We start from the raw sequence: 27133 nt of genomic DNA on the forward strand, positions 1-27133 counted from the left end.
TTGACTTTCAGTTCATGTCTCAGCTCACAAAACAGGAGGAGCCCACTTGTTTTAATCAAGCCTTTCAATCCCATCATTGGACTGAAGCTATGAACGAAGAAATGGAAGCACTTCATGAGTGTCAGACTTGGGAAATAGTACCTCGGCCGGAAGGAAAGAATGTAGTTGGCTCAAAATGGGTTTATAAAACAAAGTATAAGCCCGAAGGAAGTATTGACAGATATAAGGCGCGACTTGTTGCTTCGGGATTCACACAACAATATGGTGAAGATTACGATGAAACTTTTAGTCCGGTAGTCAAAATGGGTACAATTTGTGTCATTATATCCCTAGCAGTCGACCGAGGATGGAGGCTTAGCTAGATGGATGTTAAAAATGCATTCTTGCATGGAACTTTAAAGGAAGAAGTATATATGGAGCAACCACCTGGGTATGCCGAGAAGGATCCTACTGCCTGGGTGTGCAAACTAATGGAATCTTTGTATGGGTTGAAACAAACGTCCCGTTCTTGGTTTGAAAGTTTCTCTATGCAAATTCAAGGCTATGGTTTTAGAAGATGCTCTCTGGATCACTCGCTCTTTATTTACCAAAAGACATACATCGTTATACTTCTTATATATGTTGATGACATTGTGATCACTGTGGGAGTTCAGATAAGCATGTACAAGACGTGAAGCATTTTTTAATGAAAACTTTCAAGATGAAAGATTTAGGGGAGTTGAGGTACTTCCTTGGTGTGAAAGTTGACAGACAACAAGACATGTTGACACTCATGTAACAAAAATACACTCTTGATCTTCTGGAAAGAGTCGGGATGACGAATTGCAAACTAGTCAGCACTCCGAGTGTATTACATCAAAGGCTGAGCTCTAAAGATGACAATCTTTGTGTCAACCCTACAACGTATAGAAGCCTCGTGGGGATGCTGCAGTATTTGACCTTTACCAGACTTGATATAGTTTATGCTGTCAATCAGGTATCCCAGTTTATGCATGCTCAAACGGAAGGTCATATGGAAGTTGTGAAGCGCATTCTACGCTATTTAAAAGGAACTATAGGATATAAACTTGTTTATCGCAAGAATGATAACCTACATAAAGGGCATGAACTCATCACTTATACAGACGCAGATTGGACAGGAGATCCAGATGAGAGATGATCTGTCTCTGGATATTGTGTATATATTGGACACAATTTAGTGTCCTGGAGCAGCAGAAAACAAAAGGCAGTGACACGATCAAGTACAGAGGCTGAATACAGGTCGATGGCTACAGGCACGACAGAAGCTACATGAATTAGACACTTATTGAATGACCTTGGGGAGACAATTATTCGATCATTTCTTCTATGTGACAATCAAAGCGCAATAAACATTGTGTGTAATCCTATTCAGCATAGCAGAACGAAGCATATTGAGATTGATTAACATTTTATACGGCAGAAAGTCGAGATGAAGGAGATACTTGTTTACCAAGGGGTTAAGGACGTCAATTTTGGCTATTGAAGAGCAAGTTGTACATGCTCCAAAACCACGTACAACTTGAGGGAGGGTGTTAAAATATAGTATGCGTATGGATTTGGATCCAGATCCATACGCACGTTAAATAAAACATGCACAATGATGTTTCATTAATGGCATTTCTGTAATATCGTCCTATTGTATACTTGCTTCTATTTATAAGGATTAGGGTTTGGAGGTCGTGCATGTTAAGCTGCCCCAGCTTTTGTGCTTCTCTCTTTCTCTCTGTTTCATGTGCAGGCTGAGCCGTGAAGTAAACCTATCTCTCGATTTCTTATAGGGTGTGTGTATGCAATGTAAATATGTGTGTGAGTGTATGACATGTGCAAGTGTAAATATGTTCTTCATTATTCGTTTTATTAAACAAAGATTTATATTTTTATTCTTTATTGTTTTTAAACCAGTCTGTGGTTCTTTTATGCTTTTGTTAAATGCATTGTGATAATGCATTTTTTATTCATTTGCAATCCTTGTAATGAAAATTTTATTATTTTTAATTTTTGTTTTGTGCATCGGCTTCTGTGCCATTTCATATCGGTGTATGTGTGTTGTAGAGTTGAGTAAATGTTCAGGATATAGTAACTATTTTTGGGTCATATGGTCTAGTCAATCTTCAAGTGTGTTCACACAACACGTGTTCATGCATGTGCACGAGTGTCTGTGTGTGTTTGCTGTTTGTCATGTGTGTGTCACACTTAGCAATCCTAAGTGGTCCACCCCAACATGTGCACACACAAGTCATTTGTTTCATTTTGCATATTCTAACTGTGCACATACACATGCATATACATGCATGTACATGCATGTGTTGGTCTGTTCATAACATCATGTCTACTCAGTTATCAGGTAATTGCACTAGTTCAAGGGATACAAGTAGTACTTCCCTTCATCAACTGTTCAGCAACTTAATAAAATGGAGATTGAAATGCATTTTTTGAATTCAAAGTAAATGCTGATTTGTGACTCAGACAAGTGGGTTTCACTTCTATGAGCGCCCCTTGGTCATGTCAAATGTTTGCAAGCCTGCAAAATTTACATATTTAGCATTTATTTACTTTTCATGCATTTTGTATTTTGAAACAACATGCAAATGTTGTTTCATGTGTTCTTAATCACATTGGCAGCAATATGCAAATGTTTTTTGTGAGGAATCAAGATCTTTTTTTATTTTCTGTTGCCATTTCTTTTGTGCCTTTCATTTGGGTAATTCCCCCTTTTTTGTATTCTTCACAAGAATTTTTCTTGTTGGAGTTGACTGTCATTTCTCACATGCTTTAGATTCTTGTTTTATGCACATTCTTGGTATGCTTTTCTCTTATGATTGCTTCTATAGAGGACTCTGTGTTGGCCTTCTGATGTTCACTAATTATATGAGAGGCAACAGGACTTAACATGCAGACCTACCTCTGGGCAGTATATTGCTCTGCAAAAAAGTCCGAACTTCCTCTTGCGTTTTCTAAGAAGAATGTCTCAAAAGTCAAGCTCAACTCAATTGGACCTAAGCTGAAGAATTCAATTGGCGTCCAGGCTGGTGATCCTTCTGGTTTTACTGAGCCTGGGGTGAAGAGTGATAGTAAAATTTCTTCTGCTGGTATTCAGGAAAGTTCTGTAGCTACTGATGCTGATGCTAATTGTAGGGGCACTGGGGAGGAATCTAACATTCTTGTCTCAGCATTCAAAACACCAGAAAAAGAAATACAACAATGTCTCGAGGTATGAGTCAACACAAAGCAACTATTTGTTGTTCTATTTGATGGTTTGAAACTGCAATTGAGTTTGCATGCCCTCACACACACCCACAAAAGATTTAAAATTAGGTTTGTTTAGTAGAAAATGAGTTTTGAATCATGTGATTGTGACATGTAAGCAGGTTTTTTAAGGGTTTCAAAAATCAACAGCCCACAATGCACTAAAATTTCACGTATAGTTTGATCCTTAGCAAACAAACCATGATGAACACATCTATGTGGTCAGAATGAGTTGATAAAGCTTGAACCTATGATTTCCAGCTCAATAGTTCCTGTGCCTTCAATAACACCAAATATTAACCCTATATATATATATATATATATATATATATATATATATATTAGCAATGATACGGTGCTCTCAGAGTACCTACTCCCACCTAATAGAATCTTTAAATTGTCAAATTTCTTAGACTTTTTAGTTGATCAGACCCTAGATATGATCTATAAGCATTATTTAGTAGAAAACAAGTTTTGGATCATGTGATTATATCATATATGTATGTTTTTTAAACCTTTAAAAATCAATGGCTCACAATGTATCAAAATTTCATGACTTAAAAAATCCTACTTTTATGTCCAAAAAAGATGATCCAGATTCCAAACCCTGATTCCTATCAAATAAACTATGTTGACTACATCCATAAGGTTTAATTGAGATGATACAACCTACAACCATGATTTCTAGTATGTGAGAGTAGGTACTCCTAGAGCACCATAGCATCTCTCTCTCTCTCTCTCTCTGTATATATATATATATATATATATATATATATATATATATATATATATATATATATATATATATATATATATATATATATATATATATATATATATATATATATATATATATGGTTTGCTAGTTGAACTGAAAGCTTTTAATGTCTTAAGAGTTAAAACTGATCGTTTGAGCATTTTCCAGTCAGCTGTTTTGCCGGCCTTAAGAGATCTGTGTAATAGCGATTGACTCAATTATAGAATGAGACGGCAAGTTGAAAGTTGCAAACAGAATTTATCATCTCATGAGATGCTATTACACTGCTTATTTTGAAAGGTTATTCTTTAGTCATATTGTAGTTATCTGACTCCCCTATGTAGATGATTTAGGTTTCGCTATTTGGCAAATCTCTTGGCTTAAACTTAAAAGCATAGTCTGTATTAGAGATGTAAACGGTTCGGGTGCAACCCAATACCCGACCCAAATCCATTAAGCAGGTTTGGTAGCCAAATCTGGATCCGATTAATAATCGGATCCGGGTTTGATATTAAGTTTTGCATTCAAGCCCGAACCCGAATCTGACTAAAACCCAAATACAACTAAAAACCCGACCAGATTAAGTGTAAATACTGGGTTTTAAGCTAGTTGGATCCAGGTTTGGTTTTATCTTTTTCCATCCGAATCCGACTTCGAATCCAAATCCAATTAAGTTGGACTTGGTTATGACTAGATCTGACCCGAATCCAAACTGTTTACATCCCTAGTTTGTATGGTTACCAGTAAAAAAACTCTCCTATATATATAGAGAGAGAGAAGTCCTTACACATTGTAAACACATGAATACATGATTCAAAATTTGTTTTCTTACTAAACAAACCATGTTGATCATATCTATTAGGTTCCTTTGACCATCCAATCATTTAATTAGGGATTCAAGATGGGTGCAGACCTGGTGGCACACCTACCAATACATACATATAAAGTTTTTAGAAGGACGTTTTACAATCCCAAAAGTAAACGTAATTACTACCAATCATGAATACTTGAAGCAAAAATAATCTAATAACTCATACTTATATAGAAGCTATGAAATTATACCAAACATCATTTATAATGCAATCTATTTTGTGTGACTACGACACATTTTTAGAGAAAAATGAGTTAACATTATAAAATGCATTCAAAGCATCCAATGCAAGTTTATTTTCTATATAAAAGTCAAAATAGAGATGAACACAAATATCTAAGATTATTCTCAAGCATAATCAATCGAGAATGTTTTTCAGAGAATTGGTTTTGCATAATGAGGAAAACATCTTAAAGTAAACAATTGTAATGAGATATGCAGAAATACAAATTACAAAAGATAACACAAGAGGGTTCAATAAAGAACCAAATATCACAAGCACATAAAGTGCAAAATACACAAAACCCACTAAGGGGTAAATGCCAAAAGGCAAAAGAAGAATATTATTGAGGGGAAAAAGTGAGAGAACCATTGAAATCACATAAAATATGAATGTCAACATGCAAAAAATAGACATGATGAAATGAGATGATGATCTTCCAAACACCAACTGAGATTCGAAATGATGTCTTAACAATACATTTAAGCATAACCCTTAAGAAGGGTATAAAAGGAAACAAAAAAGAATAAAAATATTCTTTTATTGAACAAGGAGAAAGCAATGCTTAAGAAGCATTTTACATGCATTACAAGAGGGGTTGTACTACCCCTATATATACACAGTATGAGAGAGGGAGAGAATGAGGGACTCAATAGAGTCTATGGACTCAGTCCAACGGCTCTAAATAGAGCTGTTAGACTAGAGTCCAACAACTCTATTGCTAGTCAAGTCTTAACTAAGACTTGGCTAGTTATGTCATTCTTAGTTCAAATTGAACTAGATAACAAAATACAAAAAATAGAAAAAGAAAAAATACAGAAAAAGAAAAAATATTATTTATATATATATATATAATAATATACATTTTAACACTCTCCCTCAAACTTACGGTACAATGAGCTAAAGTTTGTCTAAGAGAAAATGAAATCGGGGAGCAGCGAGAGGCTTTGTAAAGAAGTCTGCTAACTGATATTCTGAAGTAACATAAGGCAGATCAATTGTCCCTTGTAGATATTCCTCTTTGACGTAGTGACAATCCATTTCGATGTGTCTGGTGCGTTCGTGGAATGTTCTGTTACTTGCAATGTAGATCACACTTTTGTTGTCACAGCACATCTGTGAAGTTTTTGTTGCTTCAGCTCCTATGTCAGCAAACAGTCATCGGAGCCAAACTACTTCCATGGTCGTGGTTGCCATGACTCTGTATTCAGTTTCAGTGGATGATAGAGATACCTTTTGCTGCTTTTTGCACCTCCACGAGATTAATGATTCACCTAAAAAGACTCAAAAACCAGTGGTTGAGTGTCTGTTATTGGGATCACCTCTCCAATCGGCATCAGTATATGCAAGTAAATCAAGAGAGGAGGAAGAAAACAAGAAAAGTCCTCGTGAAAGAGAGGACTGGATGTATCTGGTAATACGCATGACTGCTCCCATATAAACAAAAGTAGGATCATGTTGAAATTGACTTGTTGTGTGTCTGGTAATGGATATATAGGAAAGTGCCACGACAAGCTGTCTGTAAGGAGTAGGATCGGCGAGAAGTTCTCCATCATCGATTTTCATTTTAACATTAACAACTTCTGGAGTGTCTACTTTCTTGTCATCAGTAATATCAAACCTGAAAACAATGTCAAAAGCAAATTTAGTCTGAGATAATAAATATCCTCTAGGAGAATATGCAACTTCAATGCCTAAAAAATATCTCAATAAGCCTAAATCAATCATTTCAAAATGAGATTTAAGAAGTGTTTTGATCATTTCAACTCCCTGTTTATCGCTTCCAGTGATGATCATATCATCCACATAAAGAAGAAGCACAATGATTCCTGTATCAGAATTCTTAACAAACAAAACAGTGTCAGATAAACAAAATTGAAAATCAATATCAATCATAACACGACTAAACCTATCATACCAAACTTTTGGTGCTTGTTTAAGTCCATAAAGGGTTTTTTCTAAGCGAAGGGATTTACCCTTAGGAATACTTAGACCAAGAGGGGTTTCATGTATACTTCTTCAACTAGCTTTCTATTTAAAAAGGCATTTTTGACATCCATTTGAAAAATGGATAATTTCTTGATAGAGGCTAAGGCAATTAAGGTTCTGACAGTTGTCATACGAGTCACAGGAGCAAAGGTTTCTTCATAATCAATGTCATATTCTTGGGCATGACCTTTGGCTACTAATCAGACTTTATATCTTTCAAGAGTGCCATCACTCTTGGTTTTAATTTTATAAACCTATCGACATCCTATAGTTTTCTTCCCTGGAGGAAGATCTTGAATAGTCCATGTAGAAGCCTTTTCTAGTGCATCTAATTCAACTTTCATGGCTTCTATCCATTTGACATCTTTTTTTGCTTGGAGATATGTAGATGGTTCTTCATATGAGTGAATTAATGCAATGACTGCCCTATATGTAGGTGAGAAGGACTCGTATGACATAAACTTTCCTGGAGGCCTCGAGACTCAGGATGATCGTCTAGTTGGAATGTCAGAATATTTTTCAAGTGCACATGGAGGATTAGACCCTTGTCGCCTAGAACATTGGATACTAGTGTCTCTATGAACTTCTTCATTGTCAACATTATGATCAAGATCAATAATTCCTTGATCATTATCAAAGTTATAGTCAAGATCATATTCATCAGATTTTGATGTCAAATCTAACAAAAAAGAGTACTCAGTGTCTTCCTTTGGTTTTTCAAAATCAAAGAAGCTCTCCTTTTCGAGAAAGGAAATATTTCTAGACAAATATAATCTATTATTTTTGAAGTCAAAACACCTATAACCTTTCTGATTTTCAGCATATCCTAGAAAGGCACAGGGAATCACACGAGGGGAAAGTTTATCATTTTTGTCGGTAAATATGAAACATTTGCACCCAAATATTCTCAGTCTAGAGTAGTCTGGAGAAATGTTCATAAGTTTTTCAATGGGAGTGATATTTTGTAAAGAAGAGGATGACATTCTATTAATCAGATAGGTAGCAGTTAAGGCAGCTTCTGCTCAAAAGTCTTTCGGGATTTGATTTGTTATTAATAAAGTCCTAGTGGTTTCCATAATATGGTGATGTTTACGTTCTGCCAGCCCATTTTGTTGAGGTGTATAAGGACAAGATCTTTAATGTGTGATGCCATGTGACTTAAGATAATTTTTAAAATATGTGGATAAAAACTCTCCCACTGAATCTATGCGAAAAATGGTAATATCGTTTTGAAACTTGTTTTTAACCATATTATGAAATGTTTGAAAGTATGAAAATACTTCAGACTTATGTTTAAGAGAGTCAATCCATGTATGTTGAGAGAAATCATCGACAAAAATAACATAGTAAGCAAATCCTCCTTTATAAATTACTGGTGTAGGACTCCAAACATCCGAGTGCACTAATTCAAGTGGTTTTGAAGAGAAAAAAGTTCTGTTCTGAAATGGTAATCTTTTCATTTTGCCAAGAATACAATCTTTACAGTCAAATGATTTAGAGTTACAAAATTTTTCTAGATTTGAAAAAAGTTGGATTTTGGCTATATGTGGGTGATCAAGTCTCTTATGCCACAGTTCCAACTCAATTTTCTGAATATTATAGCAAAAAACATTCTTCGACATTTCCAACAAATCCATGTAATAGAGTCCTCCTTCTCTATGGCCTTCTCCAATCAGCTTGCCTGACTGGCGATCCTGTACTCAACAACTATGAGAAGAAAAGAAAATATTACACCCATAGTGAGAAATTTGAGATACAGATAAAAGATTTAAATTCAATTTGGGAACATATCTAATTTCTGGAATAAAAAATTTCTTTGTTTTATAAATTTTTTCAAAATTTCCTATTCCTTCTATTTCAAGAGAAGTCTCATCGGTTGTAAAGACCTTTGACACACTTGTTTTGTTTTTAACGCATTCAGATAGACTTTGATTATTTGGGGTCATATGAAAAGATGCACCAGAGTCAAGGAGCCAAGAAATTTTACCTGGATCGGAAAAAGATAAGGTTGTTGCGCCGGTTGAAGCTTCTGATGAAGAAGAGGCACGTTTGATGAGAGGCTGAAGAATCTCTATTAGTTGGGCCATAGAAACTGGTGCATCTTAATCTTTGGGCTCCGATCCAACAATTGCAGCTCTTTTCTCTCTAAGCTCCTTAAGTTTGGGACATTGTGGCCTGTAGTGTCCCGGTTCATGACAATGATGACAAATAACTTTCTTCTTGTCATAGTCACCATTTTGACGATTAAAGTGAGGAGGTCTATAAGATCGAACATGATTCCCTGGTCTAGACACAACTAGAACAAGATCATCTTCAGTTTTAGAAAAACCTTTCCGGAGACGATTTTCTTCCATTGTTAATTCTTCAATAGTTTCAACAATAGAAGTAATTTTTCTCCGGTGAAAGAGGGCCGATTTAGTGGTTTCAAATTCAGGCCTCAATCCAGTTATAAACTGGCAAAAATGTTCAGCATCGAGTTGTTTCTGACGAAGCTCGATGTCTTCGACACAATGCTACTTTGGTTCTAAAAGGAAAAGTTCTTCCCAAAGTTTGGACAAACCATTGTAATATTCACGAATTATTTTGTCTCCTTGGGTCATCATTCAAACTTTTTCTTGGCGATTATACACGTGTGCAATATCTTTAAGGGAATATATATTTTTAAGTTATTCCCATGCCTTATCGGCATGATCAAACTTGGCAAGACTTGAACATTTTTTAATGTCAACGCTATTGATAAGCCATGACATTATCTTCGCATGAGATATTCTTTACTCTTTCCATTTTTTCTCATAAGAGGCTAGAGCCTTGATTTTCTCTTCTTCCGATAGAGGAACCTCTTTATCTCCCTCATTTTTAGTAAGAGATAGCTTAGGTTCTGAATCAGAACCATCCACAATCCCCCATAGGCCTTTTCCCCATATATGGTGCTTCATGATTGAAGTCCATGTTACATAGTTTGTATCGCTCAATTTCATAGGCATGATGGTGACTTTATCATTGTCATCCATCGATTACAAAGAGAGAGAAAGAATAGGGATAGAAGAGAAACAAGAAGAGAAGTGAGAAAAAAAAGAAATACAATACAACAAGATGTGAAATCTTTCCCAACGAAATGATAAAACACTTCTCTTCAAGTGGCGAACACTTTTGCAAATGGGCACGGAAACCGAGACAACTTTTCTTCAAGGTCTAGCAGCTCTGATAGCATGAAATGAGATGATGATCTTCCAAACACGAATTGAGATTCGAACTGATGTCTTAACAAGACATTTAAGCATAACCCTTAAGAAGGGTATAAAAGGAAACAAAAAAGAATAAAAATATTCTTTTATTGACAAGGAGAAAGCAATGCTTAAGAAGCATTTTTCATGCATTACAAGAGGGTCTGTACCCCTACATATACACAGTACGAGAGAGGGAGAGAATGAGGGACTCAATAGAGTCGTTGGACTCTATTGCTAGTCAAGTCTTAACTAAGACTTGACTAGTTATGTCATTCTAGTTCAAATTGAACTAGATGACAAAATACAAAAAACAGAAAAAGAAAAATTATTATTTTTATATATATATAATAATATACATTTTAACACATGATATTACCAAAGAGTTAAGTAAAACATGATGACATAAGATGTACATCATACAAGTTTATAAAATTTTAAGGAACTCATAAAATTCATATAATATACCTAAAAATCATTTTTTAACATATGCCTAGAACTGTCAATAATCATTACGATAAAAACCAAATGCATACAACAAAGGAATTAGCCATATGAAAAGCACAATATTTAAGATTTTTAAAGAAAAATCATCTATTCTTATAAAATATAATTTTTATGGTGATATGCATAATTAAAACAAACATTTTATGAACTTATGCTTATGCACAAGATTTAATAATTACTTTAAAAAAAACTATTCATTTTTTAACATATTTAGCAAGAGGCTACTATTTAGAAATAAAGATACATATACGTAAATGAGATACATAAAAACACAATACATGAGATACAAATAGAGATAAACAATATTAAAGACACTTTAAAAATATGAGATACATACCGGGTAAGAACTTTTCTTGAATCCAAGCCACACAATTTTGAATGACACATTTTTCGAAACGACCATCGTGATGATGCAACACACACTCTATTCTCCTAGAGACCTTGCTCTGATACCATGTAAGGAAATAGGCGGAAGTGTAACCCAAAAATGCGCAAGCATTCACAAAGTCTAATATTGGACAAGCATTGCGGCAATCAAACAAGTCCACAAAGGGACAATATGAAAGCCTAAAAAGGCTACACAAGCATGAAAAGTAAAATGAAATATTTGTTGAATTAAGCCTTGAAAAAGGAATCCAAATACAAGGGGGATAACCGATAACCCCATATATATACAAGAGAGAGGACCCAAGGGGGGGCTCCCATATATGCATTGGAGGGGCCCAACGTCTATATGGTGGGCCCCTCAATGCCTAAAAGACAAAATAAAAAAAGAAAAAGAAAAATACAAAATAAAAATAAAAACAAGAAATGGTAAAAAGACTATTTTACCCCTATCGGGTATTACAAATGAATTACATAATATATATATATATATATATACATGTCTATATATTTTTAACATGAATATGGGTAGAAGAAAACTGGATACTGGTTCACCTAACACCAACGTGGGTTAGGTCTACATAAACAGTTATAGTTCAATAATTGGCTTTTAGAGGGCCTGAGTTTCTAGCATATGATGAACTGTACCAGTTGCCATGTTCAAAGCCTATAGCTTCTTTTTTAAAACCTCAATATGTTTCATGCTGTGTAGAAATAATTCTACTGTCTGAATTTTTTCTGCAGGTCTGGGCTCATTCAAGGGCATCCAGTGCCCAGATAGATTTGAACACCACTGATCTTCTCATGCTGGAGGAAGATGATCTTGGAAGTGAGTGGCTTGAGGTGATTCGCGAGGTTGAACCTCAAAAGTCACCATCTTTCAATGTGAACGTTGCCAGTGGGCAGAATTCTTTGGAATCGGGCAGGAGGGAGGAAGTGAAAGAAACAGCTACTAGCCAAATGAAAAGGGCTTCACTTGCAAATGTTGGTCACAAGGATCAGTTGGCGTGTGAATCTGTGATGGGTGAGAAAACTGGTGATTGTCTCGAACTGTTCCCGTTGGACGTCCATACTGAAGCACCTGTTATTGAACACGAGATCTCTGACTTCGACCTGGAATTGGGTATCGGCCGACAAAACCACAAAAGCTTTCCAGAAGATTGGGGAGACCCTGTGCCTGGTTTTTCTGCACACCAGTTCTCAAAAGATGGGCCTTACTGGATTAACCTCAAGAAAACAGTACAGAAGGATGATGTGTGTGAAGAGGTGGTGCTGAAGCTTTGATGCTTGTGGTACACATGGTGTTTATTTTTTGTTCATAATATCATACACATGGAATCGGTTTCAACTTCCACGTGGTATTTTTCTTTTGATTTTTTCTCACAGGGAAAGAGCTGAATAGTGATAACAGAAATGTATTGTCAAAGTTATATCATCTTTATCATGTCGAGTTCTGTATAAAGTACTGCATTCCTCAGTTGTAAGTTTTCCTTCTTTGGTTCTCCATTTCTGGGATGCAAGTGCGCATATGTGCACCACGGTTAATCAACACAACCTTGTACATAATTGGTCCTGAATGAATTAGATGGCTAAATTAATGCCTGGTAAAATGCAGCTACATGATATTTTAGTTAATTTGGCTTGATCAGATGATGAAAGCACTCTTTTGCTATTGTTCTTTGTACCATCGATTCACAGTGTGGACGGCTGTATGGGTGCTTGGTTTTCTGGAATTTTTGTTTTTTCCCGTTGGCTGTATACAAGGGTTGACCATAGGCCCATATATGCATGTAGCAGCTTATTTGTTGAGCTCTGGTATCCATGGGATTGTTGTCGTCTGATGTTTCCTTGATAACAAATTTTTATTACCTTTTCAAGATTTTAGGTCACTTTGTGGTTCATGGCAAATATGACCAGCTTATGAAAAAGGATTCTGTTGGCACAGATCAAAGTCCATAAACATGTGATGCCCATAGGGGTCCATCATGCATGCACTTGGTCACTTAACGTGTCACCTTTCACAGAGGTGCCATCTTGTTTTATTTATAATCATCTACTTGATAATGTCAAAAGATGGGCATTTGCTTGTCTTGAATGGATTACTGTTCCTTTTTTTGCTTCCCTGTATGATTTGTGGTTTGCTAATCTGGAGTATCATCATTTGAATGGACGGCAGGGAGAATCAGATAAGATATACCAACTCTGCTAATCCAGTTATAAAAGCCAACCTGCCCGAAAGGTTGAGCTCCTCTTTTCATTCCTTTGGTACTCAACCAGTATCATTCAAACCCATGATCCCTCACGGGTCGTGTGTTTTAAACCAGAACGTGGGAAACAGGCCCACTTTTGTATGAAAGTGAAACTCTTTCCCATGGGCAGTGAAACAATCACCCCTACAGGAAAAATGTGATGAGACCACATCTTTAATACAAATCCAATTTTTCGTGCGAAAACAAGATTTAGATAAACACCCAACAAGAAGCAAATGCCTCCCGGAAGTGATTATCTAGAGATCTAGGAAAGGCTTGCATAAACCAATCTACAAGCATACTTCTTACAAAAGCCTCATGATATCAGCTTTTTTGGATTTATAACCTGAAGAAACCGTGCCTGACACGAAGACCTGGTTGTGTTAGCTCAGCCTGCCATACCTATGGTCGTTGTGCCGACAGCGTAAAACTCTGAGGCTCGGACTCTTGCCCCCAGGGCTTGCGCAGAAGGGCAGCGCTCATGGGAATCAAACCTTGACTGCTTGTCTAGCAGTCAAGGGCACTACCCCACTATGCCAACACCCCTTGGGGCACATGATACCAGCTTGAACGGACATTTGTTGCACGCATGCCTAGAGGTGGGATTGTGCACAAAACCCATACTCCTGCAGTAAAGTGCCTCCCCTCAGGCCTCCTCCTGAGAAGCACATTATTGCAAGAGAAAATGGGCTCCAATGCAAGGATGCAAATAGATCAGATCCAGAACAGCTAAATACATGGAGAGTCAGATATGTATCGAATTTAGAACAGCCAAAGATTGCAAAAGGTTAACTCATAATACATAATTGGGTTCTAGATTCCCCTCTATCACATCAGATCTAGTTCTTATCTACATTAGAATTACGGAAATGATCGTATTGTGTGACAAATATGATGCAATTCCTTAAATATTCTATAATTTTTGTTATTCTCTCTAAGTCCAAACTCATAAATATCTAGTTTTATAAAGACCTTTTTACTCTTCGCACATGATTTCTTAAATATATGTGAATTTTCTCTAAACTATTTTTGCAAAAACAGTCTCATCTCTTTGATCCGACGTCGAAAACATGTGTTTTTACAGTTGTTGAAAAGCTAAGACATGGGCTTGTAACTTTCCTGTTTTGAATCAAAACAAAAAATCCCTATAGGGTTCTCGTTTATGCATTCCAAAACCAGAATGAAAGCATGCTCTACAGATTGGAACAAGCGCGACTATGCTTTTTTTCTTCTGTTCTATGTTATTTTCTAGCTACATATGCTGAAAATCGAGAAAAAAAGAAAAAAAGATAGAGATAGATCAAGACATTATCTTTCCAATGCCACCAAGATCATCTTAATCTAATGAGTAATTGGAAAGAAACATCCTCTGAAAGATAAATTGTTTGGTTGTTTTAGTCTATAGAGTATGCTTCTATTCTGGTTTCAGAGTTCAAAAATGAGAACCTTAGGGGGGTTTTCGTCTATGACTCTAAACAGAAAAGTTCTAGACCTTTGTCTAAGCTTTCCAAAAACTATAAAAATGCACGTTTTCGACATCAAAGCTGAGAGATATATGCTTAAGAACAAAAATTGTCTTGCAGAAAATATATATGTAATTTTTGCATATATTTTATATAATTTTCTCTTAAATATATGCAGAGTTCCTTCTATATACGTGATTTTTCTGTTAAACATGTGATTTCCTCCTATATATGCGTAGTTCCTCCTATATATATGATTTCTTTTAAATATATGTGATTTTCTCTTAAATGTATGTAGAGTTCCTCCTATATATGTGATTTTCCTTCTAAACATATGATTTATTCTTATATATGTAAATTTTCTCCTATATATGCAATTTTCTCCAAAATATATGTGATTTTCTCTTAAATATATTTAGAGTTTCTCTTATATATGTGATTTTTCTTCTAAACATATGATTTATTCTTATATATGTAAATTTTCTCCTATATATGCAATTTTCTCCAAAATATATGTGATTTTCTCTTAAATATATTTAGAGTTTCTCTTATATATGTAATTTTTCTTCTATATATACGATTTTTCTCCTAAACATGCAATTTTTGGGCATATTTTTTATGATTTTCTCTTAAATATATATAAAGTTCATCCTATATATGTGAATTCTCTCTTATATGTGTGATTTTCTCCTAAATATATATAATTTTTTCCTAAATATATGCAAAGTTCTTTTTATATATGTGATTTTTTTGTTCATAAAAAATATATATTTAGGAGAAAATCATATATTTAGGAGAAAATTGCATAAAAAGGATAAACATCGCATATATTTAGGAAAAAATTTGCATATATATGAGAAAAATCATATATATTTAAGAGAAATTTGAACATTTAGGAGAAAAACACATATATAGAAAAAAATCACTTATATTTAGGAGGAACTCCATATATATTTAAGAGAAAATCGTATAAAATATATGCAGAAATCACATATATATTTTTTGTAAAAGAGTCTCTGTTATCAGGTCTGTATTTCTTCACTCCAACATTGAAAACCTACATTTTTTATAGCCGTTGAAAAACTGAGACATATGCCTATAATTTTTCTGTTTTGAGTTAGAACTGAAACCTTTCTCGGGTTCTCGTTTTTGAGATCTAAAACTAGAATTGCTCTGCATACTGAAACAACCAAACCGTTTATCTTTCAGACGATGCTTCTTCCCAACTTCTCATCAGATCTAGGTGATCTTGGTGGAATTGAAAATATAACATCATGATCTATCTTTATTTTTTTTTAGTTTTCTCAATTTTCAGATCATGTGACTAGAAAATAGCATAGAACAAACAAAAAAAAGCGGAGTCGCGCCTGTTCCTGTCTGCAGAGCATGTTTCTATTATGGTTTTAGAATGCAGAAACGAGAACCTTAGAAGGGTTTTCGGTTCTGACTCAAAACCGAAAAGTTAAAAGTCTATGTCTCAGCTTTCCAATGACTATAAAAACATAAGTCACATATTTGAGAATAAAGATTATTCTGTAAAAAATAGTTACATATTTTAGAGAAAATTCACATATATTTAAGAAATCACATGTGTAAAGGGTAAAAGAGTTTTTTTAAAACCAGACATTTATGATTTTGGACATGAGGAGAATAGCAAAAATTGTAGAACATTTTAAAAAATATTTCATATTTGCCGTACAAGACGATCACTTTATGTTAGAATTATTTTTTAGATTTCGGGTTTGAACATTCTATGATCCATAAAAAAAAAACATTAGACTTGAAAGGAGGCAATTAGAAGTATCATGAAAGATTGTAAAGCAACTGAAGTTGTAGCTTTAGATAGAATGGAATGGAGAAATGGGACTAGCTAAGCCAACCCCATATAGTTGGGATTGGGCTTGATGATGACAATCCATACCCAATACTTTGACAGCCAATTTTGAGCCCAATCTGGAAATGAACTCAAATGGAAACCGTAATGGTTCTTTAAGTTCCACCCACTCCATCTCACATCGATGGGTGCAATGGGATCAGATTGAGGATGGATCGTAACAGATCTGAAACTGAATCTAAATATGAGTATGTGGTACTGGTGAATCATCTCCAAAACTTATATGACAATACTCGACCCATTAAAAGAAAAGACAAGGTTTTTAGATGTTAATAAAATACAAACTGATTGATACCAACGGTCTGGCAGGAGCGTGCGTGCACATCACCTTGTGTTTGGGACGTTGCAAGTTCGAATCCCAAATGGTATGGTTGTACAATTGGTAGGCCTAACCCAGCTTTCTCTGTCGAAAAAAAAATACAAACTGATAGGATTTGATCAGAATCCAAATAAAGATCCAAGATAAGTTGTTGATTTGGACTGAGCGGGTATATGCCATGGTTATATATGTTGGTCACGTGTAAAAGTGAAAATGGTAGGAAAAATAGAAAGTGTGCATCCCATTTAAGTAAAAAAAAACGACCTATCCATGTTAAAAAAATGGAGGCCCGTAAAAAGAATTTGTTCCCTCCATGGGAGGAGTCCGGTTACAGGGAGAGAACGTCCGGCCGATCGATCGATCATTCATGTTGATTTTTTTTATCAAAACGATTGAAAATCTCTTTTCCTCTTTAGAGATCAGGAGTCATTTTTTTCACTTTTGATTCTTTTTCTGGAGTCTACCCACAAACGAATGAAAATCTCTGATTAATCTTTTCATCTCTTCACATGTATCATGCCGATCAATCGATCAGTCAGTTGTTGTGGAATGGAATCACGGAAGGAGAAGAGGGGGCGTGTGGGTACAGCGATCTTTGGAAGAACGGGTTGACTACGTTGGCACTGAACGGGGCTTTGTTCGGGAAGGGGGAAGCGTGCAGGGGTTGTAACGAGGTGCGGTGAATCTCGGGGGGACATCCATCGTGGTGACGACCACCAACTTCTGCCCGCCCAGCTACGCTTTTTTCCTTCTTCAACTCGAATTAGATGAAGGATGACAGATTTGGGTCGAATCAACAGAGAGAGAACGTCGTCCCCTTGCCGGCCGGTATTCCGACAGCAACCGGCGGATGTTCTCCCCCTGGAACCGGACTCCTCAGAGAGAGAGAGAGAATTTTTTTTTTACAGGCCTCCATTTTTTTAACGTGAAAAGGTCGTTTTAAAATGAGGATGCACTCCTCATTTTTCCTTCCCATTTTCACCGAAGCAGGTTATATGTCTCCCCAAACACGCAAGTGCGTGTTCTCGGATCCGAATGAGCCCCTGTAATCATGTGGGGCTCGTTTCCCCGTGTGTCGGAGTGCATTTGCAAATACTTAAGTATCCTTTTCCTCTATTAGCAGTCATAAAACAATGTTTTGAGGAAATAACAAAAATGTCCTACCATCATTATCGTTTTCGCTCTAAAGAGGAAACTCCTCTGTTTCAACAGGAGCTCCTTACAATATGTCGCCCTAAATGTTCTGGATCACCCTTTGACGATGCACCATATGTTGTAACAGGAGCTCTGATTGATGATGCACTTTTTGTCATCGTCTGCTACTGTCGGAGCACCCTTTGTCGTTTTCTGCTATCGTCATAGCACCTTTTGCCGTCGTCTGCTGCCGTCAGAGTATCCTCTGTCGTCGTCGTTTATTATCGTTGGAACACCCTTTATCGTCTGTTCGTGAGAAATAGTTGAACTATCAGAAAAATTAGCATTTTGTCTATTGTTCATCATGATACCAGGGTGCAAGCATCGAATTGAGTAGACAATAACGATTTACAGCAGAAATAATGATGACAACGTCAAACTGAGTAGAGTAACGATTTACAGTAGAAATCAATTTAGAGAGTAACAATACAGTAGAAATCAATTAAAAGAGTAGTGATTTACAGTAGAAATCAGATAAGAGAGTAGCGATTTACAGTGAAAATCAAATCAAAGAGTAACGATTTACAGTAGAAATCAGATAAGAGAATAACGATTTACAGTGAAAATTAAATCAGAGAGTAACGATTTACAATAAAAATCAAATCAGAGAATAGCGATTTACAGTAGAAATCAAATCAGAGAGTAACAATTTACAGTATAAATCAAATCAGAGAGTAACGATTTACAGTACAAATCAGATTTCTACTGTAAATCGCTACTCTCTAATCTGATTTCTACTGTAAATCACTACTCTCTAATTTGATTTCTACTGTAAATCGCTATTCTTTTATCTGATTTATACTGTAAATTGTTACTCTCTAATTTGATTTCCACTGTAAATCGCTACTCTCTTATCTGATTTCTGCTATAAATCACTACTCTTTTATTTGTTTTTTTACTGTAAATTGTTACTCTCTGAATTGATTTCTACTGTAAATCGTTACTCTTTTATCTGATTTCTACTATAAATCGCTACTTTCTGATTTGATTTATACTGTAAATCACTACTCTCTGATTTGATTTCTACTGTAAATCACTATTTTCAACAAAGAGAAAATAAAAAAAACTACGGCCGCTTAGAGAGAAATCTTATTGCTCTTTTCAACAGTTACAAGAAAGAAAGAAAAGAAATAATTTATACAAGGCAAGTGCGACAACCCTAAACCTAAACAAGTTGGGTCTGATCCATAAGAAACCGAGTCTCAAACATAAGCCTAAAAACAATTTCTTTTGGGGGCGCTGCCCCCACGACCTCTTGCCCGCTGACCACGCCGAAGGAGCCCCCGAACCCTCCTTATTGCAAGGGCAAAAACTTTGAATCAAGCTCTACAATTCATCAGGCAACAACAAGAAGACGGTCATCTGTTTAACATAAGCTAAAAACAAAGGCGAAATGTACAAATCTATTTACGGGAAGCGGGAGAACATTTTCATCCAACTGGTATCTATCTTATCAAAGGATATTTTGGTTAAAAGCCTCTCTACCTTTTTTATATGTTATTTTATTATAAAGTCATCGTGTGCATATGAATTATCACAAATTGGTGTTTCACCCTCTCCATTTTCACGTTTACGCGTGGCGATCTGGTAAATGCCTCCCTCGAACCAGACCACTAACAACGCCCCTCTGTGGGTCCCGCTACAACAAAGGGGGGCTGATGTCACTAGGGGTGGCAAGCGGGTCGGGTTGGCGGGTTGACGTGTCAGCATACCTCAACCCGAACCCGACCCGTTTATTAAACGGGCCGGCTGTGGCAAACACGAACCCGACCCATTTAATAAACGGGTAACCCGACACGACCCGCCAACCCATTTAATAAATGGGTTGGGTCGGGTAAACGAGTTTTCAGGTTCGCGGGTCAGGTTGGCGGGTTGACGGATCGGGTTGGCAGGTAAGCAGGTAGGCAGGTTGGCGGGTCGGGTTGGCGGGTTGACGGGTTGGGCAGACAGGTTGGCGGGTTGACCCACCCGCCTAACCCGTTTATTAAACGGGTCAGCCGGGTTGGCGGGTTGGCATACCCCCAACCCGAACCCGACCTGTTTAATAAACGGGTTACGCGGGTCGACCCGTTTATTAAACGGGTTGGCTTAAGCCCAACCCGAACCCGCCTAAGAGGCGGGTTGGCGGGTCGTGTCAGAAATTGCCACCCTACACCCAGCGTCTGATAGGATCCGCTCTCGCCCTCTTTTTCATTTTTTTCTTCTTGTTGTTGCAGAAGAGAGAGAGAGAGAGATGGGTGAGGGAGGGGAGCCGTCGTCGTGGTGGGGGAGGTTCTTGGAGGAGAAGAAGGAGTACTGGGGCGAGAGGCTCGCCTTCCTCGAGAACTACCGGAAGATCTACGGCCGGGAGAATCCCCTTCCCAAATGGTCCCAATCCAACGTCGAGGAGTTCATCGATTCCGATCCCGTCCACGGCCCTCCGGTTTTCCTCCAATATCTTCTGATTTCTTCATTTTCTCTGTGATTCCTATGGTTTTGATTGCTTTGGGTTTATGTTTTGCCTGATCATTTTCTTTACTCGCTTAAAATTAGGTTTAAGGGTTTTAGTGACGTGACTTTTGCTGTAGTTCTGAGGATTGTGTCATTTTTCTGCTTTTGTTCTTTTGTAGGGAGATGGTTTTTGGTGAAGAAAGTTTGTGATAGATCTGAGTCGTCGATCATCCTCCTTTTTTTTGTAGTTTCAATCCGATTTTGATTCCGTGGCTCTTTGTAATCTCAAGGAAGAATAGTTCTCTTTCTTTCTTTTTTATTTTTGGCTTTATCCCAACTACATGGAGGTTCAGCTTTACGGGTCCTGTTTCTCCATTCCTTCCTATCTAAAGTTACAACTTCGGTCAGCTTACAATTTTTCATACATCTCATTTCCTCCCTCCGAGTCTTCGATGGTCTTCTTCTTTTCTTAGCGTCCTCTACTTGCATTGTGCCCGTCTTCTTTTATTGGTGCCATTTAGGTCTCCAGTCAGCAAGTCCAAACCATCTTAAACATGATCATCATTTTCACCATTAAGCCTTACGACTCATTTTCATAACCCTTCTCCTTTGTCCAGTCATGGGACTGGCACTAGTCGGGTCGAAACCCCCCTAATGGCAGAGTTTCCAAACCATCTTAAACGACGTTTTTATTTTTTTTTTCATTTATTAGCAATACTCTTATATGTTCTCTGTTATACTCATTTTCTGATCTTATTCTTTTTTGTAACTCCATACATCCATCTTAGCATAGCTGCAAGTCACCGCTTTGTAGTTGCCCAACACTAGGCACAAAAGCCTCAACCAACTGTTCTGCACTATACTATTGTGTTTTAGAGTTTACGTTGTTTTACCGAAAGAATGTGTGCTATCAATTGAAGAGTTTATATTGTTCTGCCTTCTCTCTCCTTTTTTGTTGTTTTGATTCATTTTTTGGAGTCGTACACTGGTATTGGTATCAAGGAGGAGAGATTGAAATTTTTTATTTTATTTATTTTTCTGATATAAGCAGACTTTTATGTATCACATACTGAGAGGGTTTTTAGGGTTTTAGGTGAGGAAAATTATGACCATTGGATCTGAGCGTTCTTCTTCTTTTCCTCTTCTTTTTCTGAAGCTTTGACCGGCTGAGGTTTTGGTTCTTGCTGTTACTGATTTGCGATAGATAGAATTATGGTTTTGGTTAAGTAAAACTTCTAAATACATTGCAGTTATTTCTTATTCTTTAACTTGAGTTTAATCCTTCATTGAAAGTTTGGATTGAATGGATTTGTTATGGTTTTAGTTTCTGTTACTGTTGATTCGGGGTTATGAGATGTTCTCAAGGTTTTATCCCTAGTTGAGGTTAGCGGAAATGTTGAACTGTGAATGGCAGTTTTGGTTTAGATTCTTTGTTTGAAATCATGTTTTTATTAGGGTTTTCTTTGTGAGAAGCTTTTGGGTTTAAGGGATGTGAATAATGTTGCTCTGATACATATCAGGATATTCAATTCCTCTTTGTCGTTCATTTTCTATTTGTAGTTTAGGTTTAATAAAGTTTGATGGTTACATGTTTGTTAGGATTTAGGATAGTGAGACTAAGATGTGTTCATAATATTTTTTCGAGTGCAATATAGATATTGTACAGTCTCTGCATTGCTAATTTTCAATTAAGTTCGATATGAATTTTCATTCTGGATTCTAATTTTTGATGGATGGCCTATTTCAGTTTCATGCTGATTTTGTTGTGAATAATGTTTTCTTGGATAGATGTTTCTAGATTTTGTAGTTTTAATATCTTTTGGTGGACTGCATGGAATTTGTGTTTGCCTTTTCTTTTAAATCTAGTTCTTAGTGTGAGTTTTCTCATACATGAATTTGGTCCTTTGTTGATAATCTAATTTATGTATATTGGTGATGACATTTGGTATATACGCCTGATATATTTCTAACGATATTCATTGATTCTATAGTAGTTATTTTCCTTCCTATGTCTTAGCTTAAGCTTGCACGAGAGGCTGCAAAGATATCTGCTGCTGGGAGTCTTATTGGAGCAGTATCAACTGCAGGTTTTTCTTGGAAGTATTCACGAAGTCCACATGGTATTAACTCCTAATTGCAAATATGTGTGCACAGATACACTCATGCATGCATGCATGCACACACACACACAAAAGCTATTTTAGTTGCAACCATACCCAGTGGTGTGCTCATGGTTGTAATAAAGAATCATCTTCGTGGGGTTAATATGAAAACATTGGGTTGTTCATGGCTTCTGCTATTACTAGTAAGCATCAGGAAAAGCTTAAAAATGTGGATTTGTTAATTACCTTTGTGGTCTATGTTCACACTTGACAAATTATTAACTAAGCATTTTCCTAAATATTTCTTTTTTCTGAATAATTCATCTTAGTTTCTTGTTTTGCACATATTGGCATTTGGTAGTGAAGATATCATGTGTATTGAATTGATTCAATGTCTAAAACTAATATGCACTATTTTAGTTGCAGTAATATCTATGGATCTAGGCACTTGGGTGTAGGGGTGTCAACGGGTCGGGTTTGGTTTGGATCCAGGTGGTACAGAATTGGACCTGGTTTTCGGGTATGGTATCAGGTCCGGACCTGGGTCTAATCGGGTTTGCTATAAGAAAAACCATACCCGGACCCGATAAGAACTACATGAACCGGACTCGAACCATACCCGGTAAAACCATATTGTTTATCATTTTTACATTGAAAAATTGTGGGTCTTAATCGGAACTCGGGTCGGGTATAAAATTTCAGAAACTATACCCGGTCCATGTATTAATCGGACCTTTGGGTCCGGACTCGGGTCTTATTATTTATCACCATACCCGAACCCTATAGGGTTTGGTTCGGGTCAGGTTCGGGTAAACCAGGCCCGTTGACACCTCTACTTAGGCGTAATGTAAAAGCTTTGTGTTCTTAATAACTGCATGATGTTATTAACTTATTACCGATAAACATGTAAACAAGCAAATATAAAAAAAGAGTAAACCTAGAGCAAATTCTAACACATTTTAGGCAACTCCATGACTTGTTTTAACAGCAATTAACCACTAATGAAAAGATTAACCTGTTGTGCTCATGGACAAAAGAAATTTTCTTTCGAGGCTTTCCTATCATGATATGCTTGTACTTCCTTCTTAGATGTGGTGTGGCAGTTTAATATCAAAACTTGTTTTTGGATATTTTAAACTTTTAGTGTAGCATTAATTTCCATCTATTATTAAATGCCTTCTTGTTTTGTGGAAGAGCAAAACGTAAACGATCTCTTCTAGATTCAAACAGAAAATCATGTAATGAAGACAACTCATAACTTTCTGTCGTTACAATGGCATATAGCTATCCAAAGGTCCACTCTTAAAATTTTCAGAAGTTCTGTCCCATTTGGTGATCATCTAGAAGGAAGCAGATAACATTGTTCTCAATATAACTGTTTCCTTAAGTAACATACTATCATTAGTAGAATGAACCAATTGAAATCAGGGTGAAAGATTTAGTCTAAGATGTATACATGATTGGGAGATGCTTATTTTACTAATGTGAACATACGTGATGCCTTTGGCTTTGGTGGGAGTGGGACCTTTAGATGGATAGGATAGATAGAAATGTTCTTCTGTACACATTTCCTACTTAAAGATAAGTAGAACCGGATGATGGCAGACTGTGACTGTGTGACTTATGAGGAGCTTTAACGAGCGAGGTTTATGATGGATGAACCTGAGCAAGTAAGCATGATATTTTCCTATTTTGCTCTAGAAAGTGATAAACAGTGTTTATTTTATCAGAGATAACCTATTTGGCATTTTGGACCTTGCTGAGTGGCTGGTTCATGGTCTGATCAATCCTTCATCCACAGAAGCCGGGTTGTTGGCCATCTCTGAATTTTATGGCTACTTTCTCTTGATGGGCCATCCTCGCACAACATTCTGCTGATGGTGGGCATTATTTAGGCATTGTTGTCCTACATGGACCCATTTTTGAGTCCATAAGCATCTATTGGTGCGGTGACTTCTGAAAGCCTATGTCCTATTGTATTTCCTGAATTCTCTCACTTTCTACAAATGATATGCTTGAGAGAGAGAAAGAGCTGCTTTTGTGATCATTGTGACATAATTGAGCTGAAAACAAGTATATTCAGTTCATTCACCAAACCTTGTATCAGCCATTTGATTGAGCATGACAATGTTGGGATTTTGACAGTGGCTGGCAACAGCATATCAAACAGGGAGCTTATTAGACAACAAGAATCTCTTCTTTCCCATGCAGCAGTGGGCCAATTTTGGTCCATTGTTCTCATGACATTGTTCCCAGGATGCCTTTTTCCTGGGCACCATCGTTCTAGATGGTTCCTATCAATATTAGCATGGCTAAAAGGGTCTTTACTATGTTGTGGTGTGGTTAATTATCAATGGTGGTTATTTTTTGCCTGAAATTGTGATAGTTGTCAATGTAGTCAACTTTGTAAAATTTGGACATCGGTGTCATGGACATGGGACATGATGACACTGACACATTGGGGCATAACCTACAAACACACAAATTTATGTGAATAAGAACTCCAATATCATTATGTTAAAAAAGAACTTGCTTAAAATGTCTAATGTAGAGTCAAGGAAAGACGCATTCATCCTAAAAAATGATTTGGTTGGACGTGGTGCTGATCCTGTTCCTTATAACTTTAACCATGTTACTGGTCAGTTTCATGATGTTGGGGAAAATCAGTGTGTGCATATGACATTGGGAGTCTTGGTCTATTTAACTCACTGTGACTGTTTATTACAGGGGCTTTATTGTCTTTGGGCTTTGGAGCGGTGGTTGGCTGGGTCTTTGGTCAGGAAATAGCAACTCACTGGTTGCAACTGTACAAGCATGACACTATGGCTGCACAGCTCAAATTCTTTGATTGGTGGGAGAGCAAAACTGAACGTCATTCTTGAGTGGGCAGCTCTGGAATTGATAAAGCTTTTAGTGTTTTCTTTGTGCCAATAAAACATCTGCCATGTGACAAACTCTTGCTGAACTACATTGACTCACGCAAGTCAATGTAAGTGTTCTTTATGATGTTTCCAATGGACTGCAATATCATCCTTGGTGCACAATTCTCATGCTCAGCTGATTAATGACAAGTCTTCTGCTCTAGCTGTCATCAGCAGTGAAATGTACAACAGGAGAATGAATTTGACATTGTATTATTCACCGGTGAGCTTATTCATGACTGGGTGTTATGCAACTTTGAACCGTATAAAAAGCTTGTAGATGTGCAGCTCAGCACAATAAGAGTAAAAAACATTTGCATAGATATTGAGAGGATGTGGCAGAGGCCCCCTCATGTGACTAACGGTTTTAAATGCCACAGAATATCATGCTTACATCCATGACCATTGATTGTGCCATATAGGATGCATCCATGACCAACTTTTACAAGATTAAAGTCCAAAACAGTTAAAACTGACAATCACAATCACAACTGGAACCTTGAGAAAGTGATGTGATTGTGATTTATAATCACAGGATCTTGAGAAAATCCAAGAATCACAGGGCATTGCAAACATGCCTGGAATGTGATTAAAGTGAATCTCATGTGATTTCAAATCACATGGTGGAATATGTGATTTGAAACCATACTTCAAATCACAATTGGTTCCATCTCCTGATTCCAGATCACATGAGATGCAACCAAACATACCCTTAGATCCAGTGGTTTTCTTGTTGTCTTGATAAATGATGAATTTTCCTTGTAATTTTTTCAATTTACATACTGACATTCTGTCAGACTGCCAATGGACCCAGTTTACCAAAGTACGCACCTAAATTCAGTTGAGTGATCTGGGAACCACTTAAGGATAATTTGTTTGATCCAATTTACACATTAAAAAAGGTTTTAAGTATGAAACCTTTCATTTTCGTATACAGGTGAAACAAACATGCCCATTCCATTTTCCTGTGGTGCCCACAGTCATTTTTTTTTTCATGTTAGACCATGCATTTACTATGGGTATGTTTTGATCACAGGTTACTGTAGCTGTAAAAGTTGTCGAAAGTGATTTATGTGATTCACATTCTCAAGCATTAACTCTCATGTTTGCTTTTAAGTTGTGAATTTGACTTGTGTGAAAATATGTCATGGAAGAATGTGTCATGTCATGTCATTACTTTAACACATTCACAGTTGAGCATTAACGCTTGTGAAAGTTTTATACACTGTCAGACTTGTGTAAAACTTTCACAAGTCATTCACTGGTTGCATCTTGGCATGTTTGATTCAAAATCACAAGAAACATGTGAAAGTTACAAAATCATAGGTGTTGCAACCATGCT

The 27133-nt window shown here is 36.6% G+C and overlaps 2 protein-coding genes across 2 annotated transcripts in view; both read left to right on the forward strand.

The window, feature by feature from the left end:
• The window catches only part of LOC149818825 (uncharacterized), an 84870-nt gene extending 72057 nt beyond the window's left edge, over positions 1 to 12813 (forward strand). Inside the window, exons 8-9 of the mRNA XM_089985111.1 lie at positions 2904 to 3232; positions 11964 to 12813. Coding sequence (XP_089841237.1) covers positions 2904 to 3232; positions 11964 to 12503 — 869 coding nt within the window. The 3' untranslated portion in view covers positions 12504 to 12813. The remainder of the gene's footprint in view (positions 1 to 2903; positions 3233 to 11963) is intronic.
• A 7700-nt stretch (positions 12814 to 20513) lies between these two features.
• LOC149818826 (succinate dehydrogenase subunit 6, mitochondrial-like) lies at positions 20514 to 26108 on the forward strand. Its single transcript, XM_089986021.1, has 3 exons — positions 20514 to 20760; positions 22786 to 22888; positions 25598 to 26108. Exons 1-3 carry the CDS (start codon positions 20572 to 20574, stop codon positions 25750 to 25752), a joined length of 447 nt encoding a protein of 148 aa, XP_089842147.1. The 5' UTR covers positions 20514 to 20571; the 3' UTR covers positions 25753 to 26108.
• The last annotated feature ends 1025 nt before the right edge of the window (positions 26109 to 27133 follow it).

The sequence above is a fragment of the Nuphar pumila genome, chromosome 13 (genome assembly GCF_984573655.1).
Source record: "Nuphar pumila chromosome 13, dmNupPumi1.hap1.1, whole genome shotgun sequence".
Lineage (NCBI taxonomy): Eukaryota > Viridiplantae > Streptophyta > Magnoliopsida > Nymphaeales > Nymphaeaceae > Nuphar > Nuphar pumila.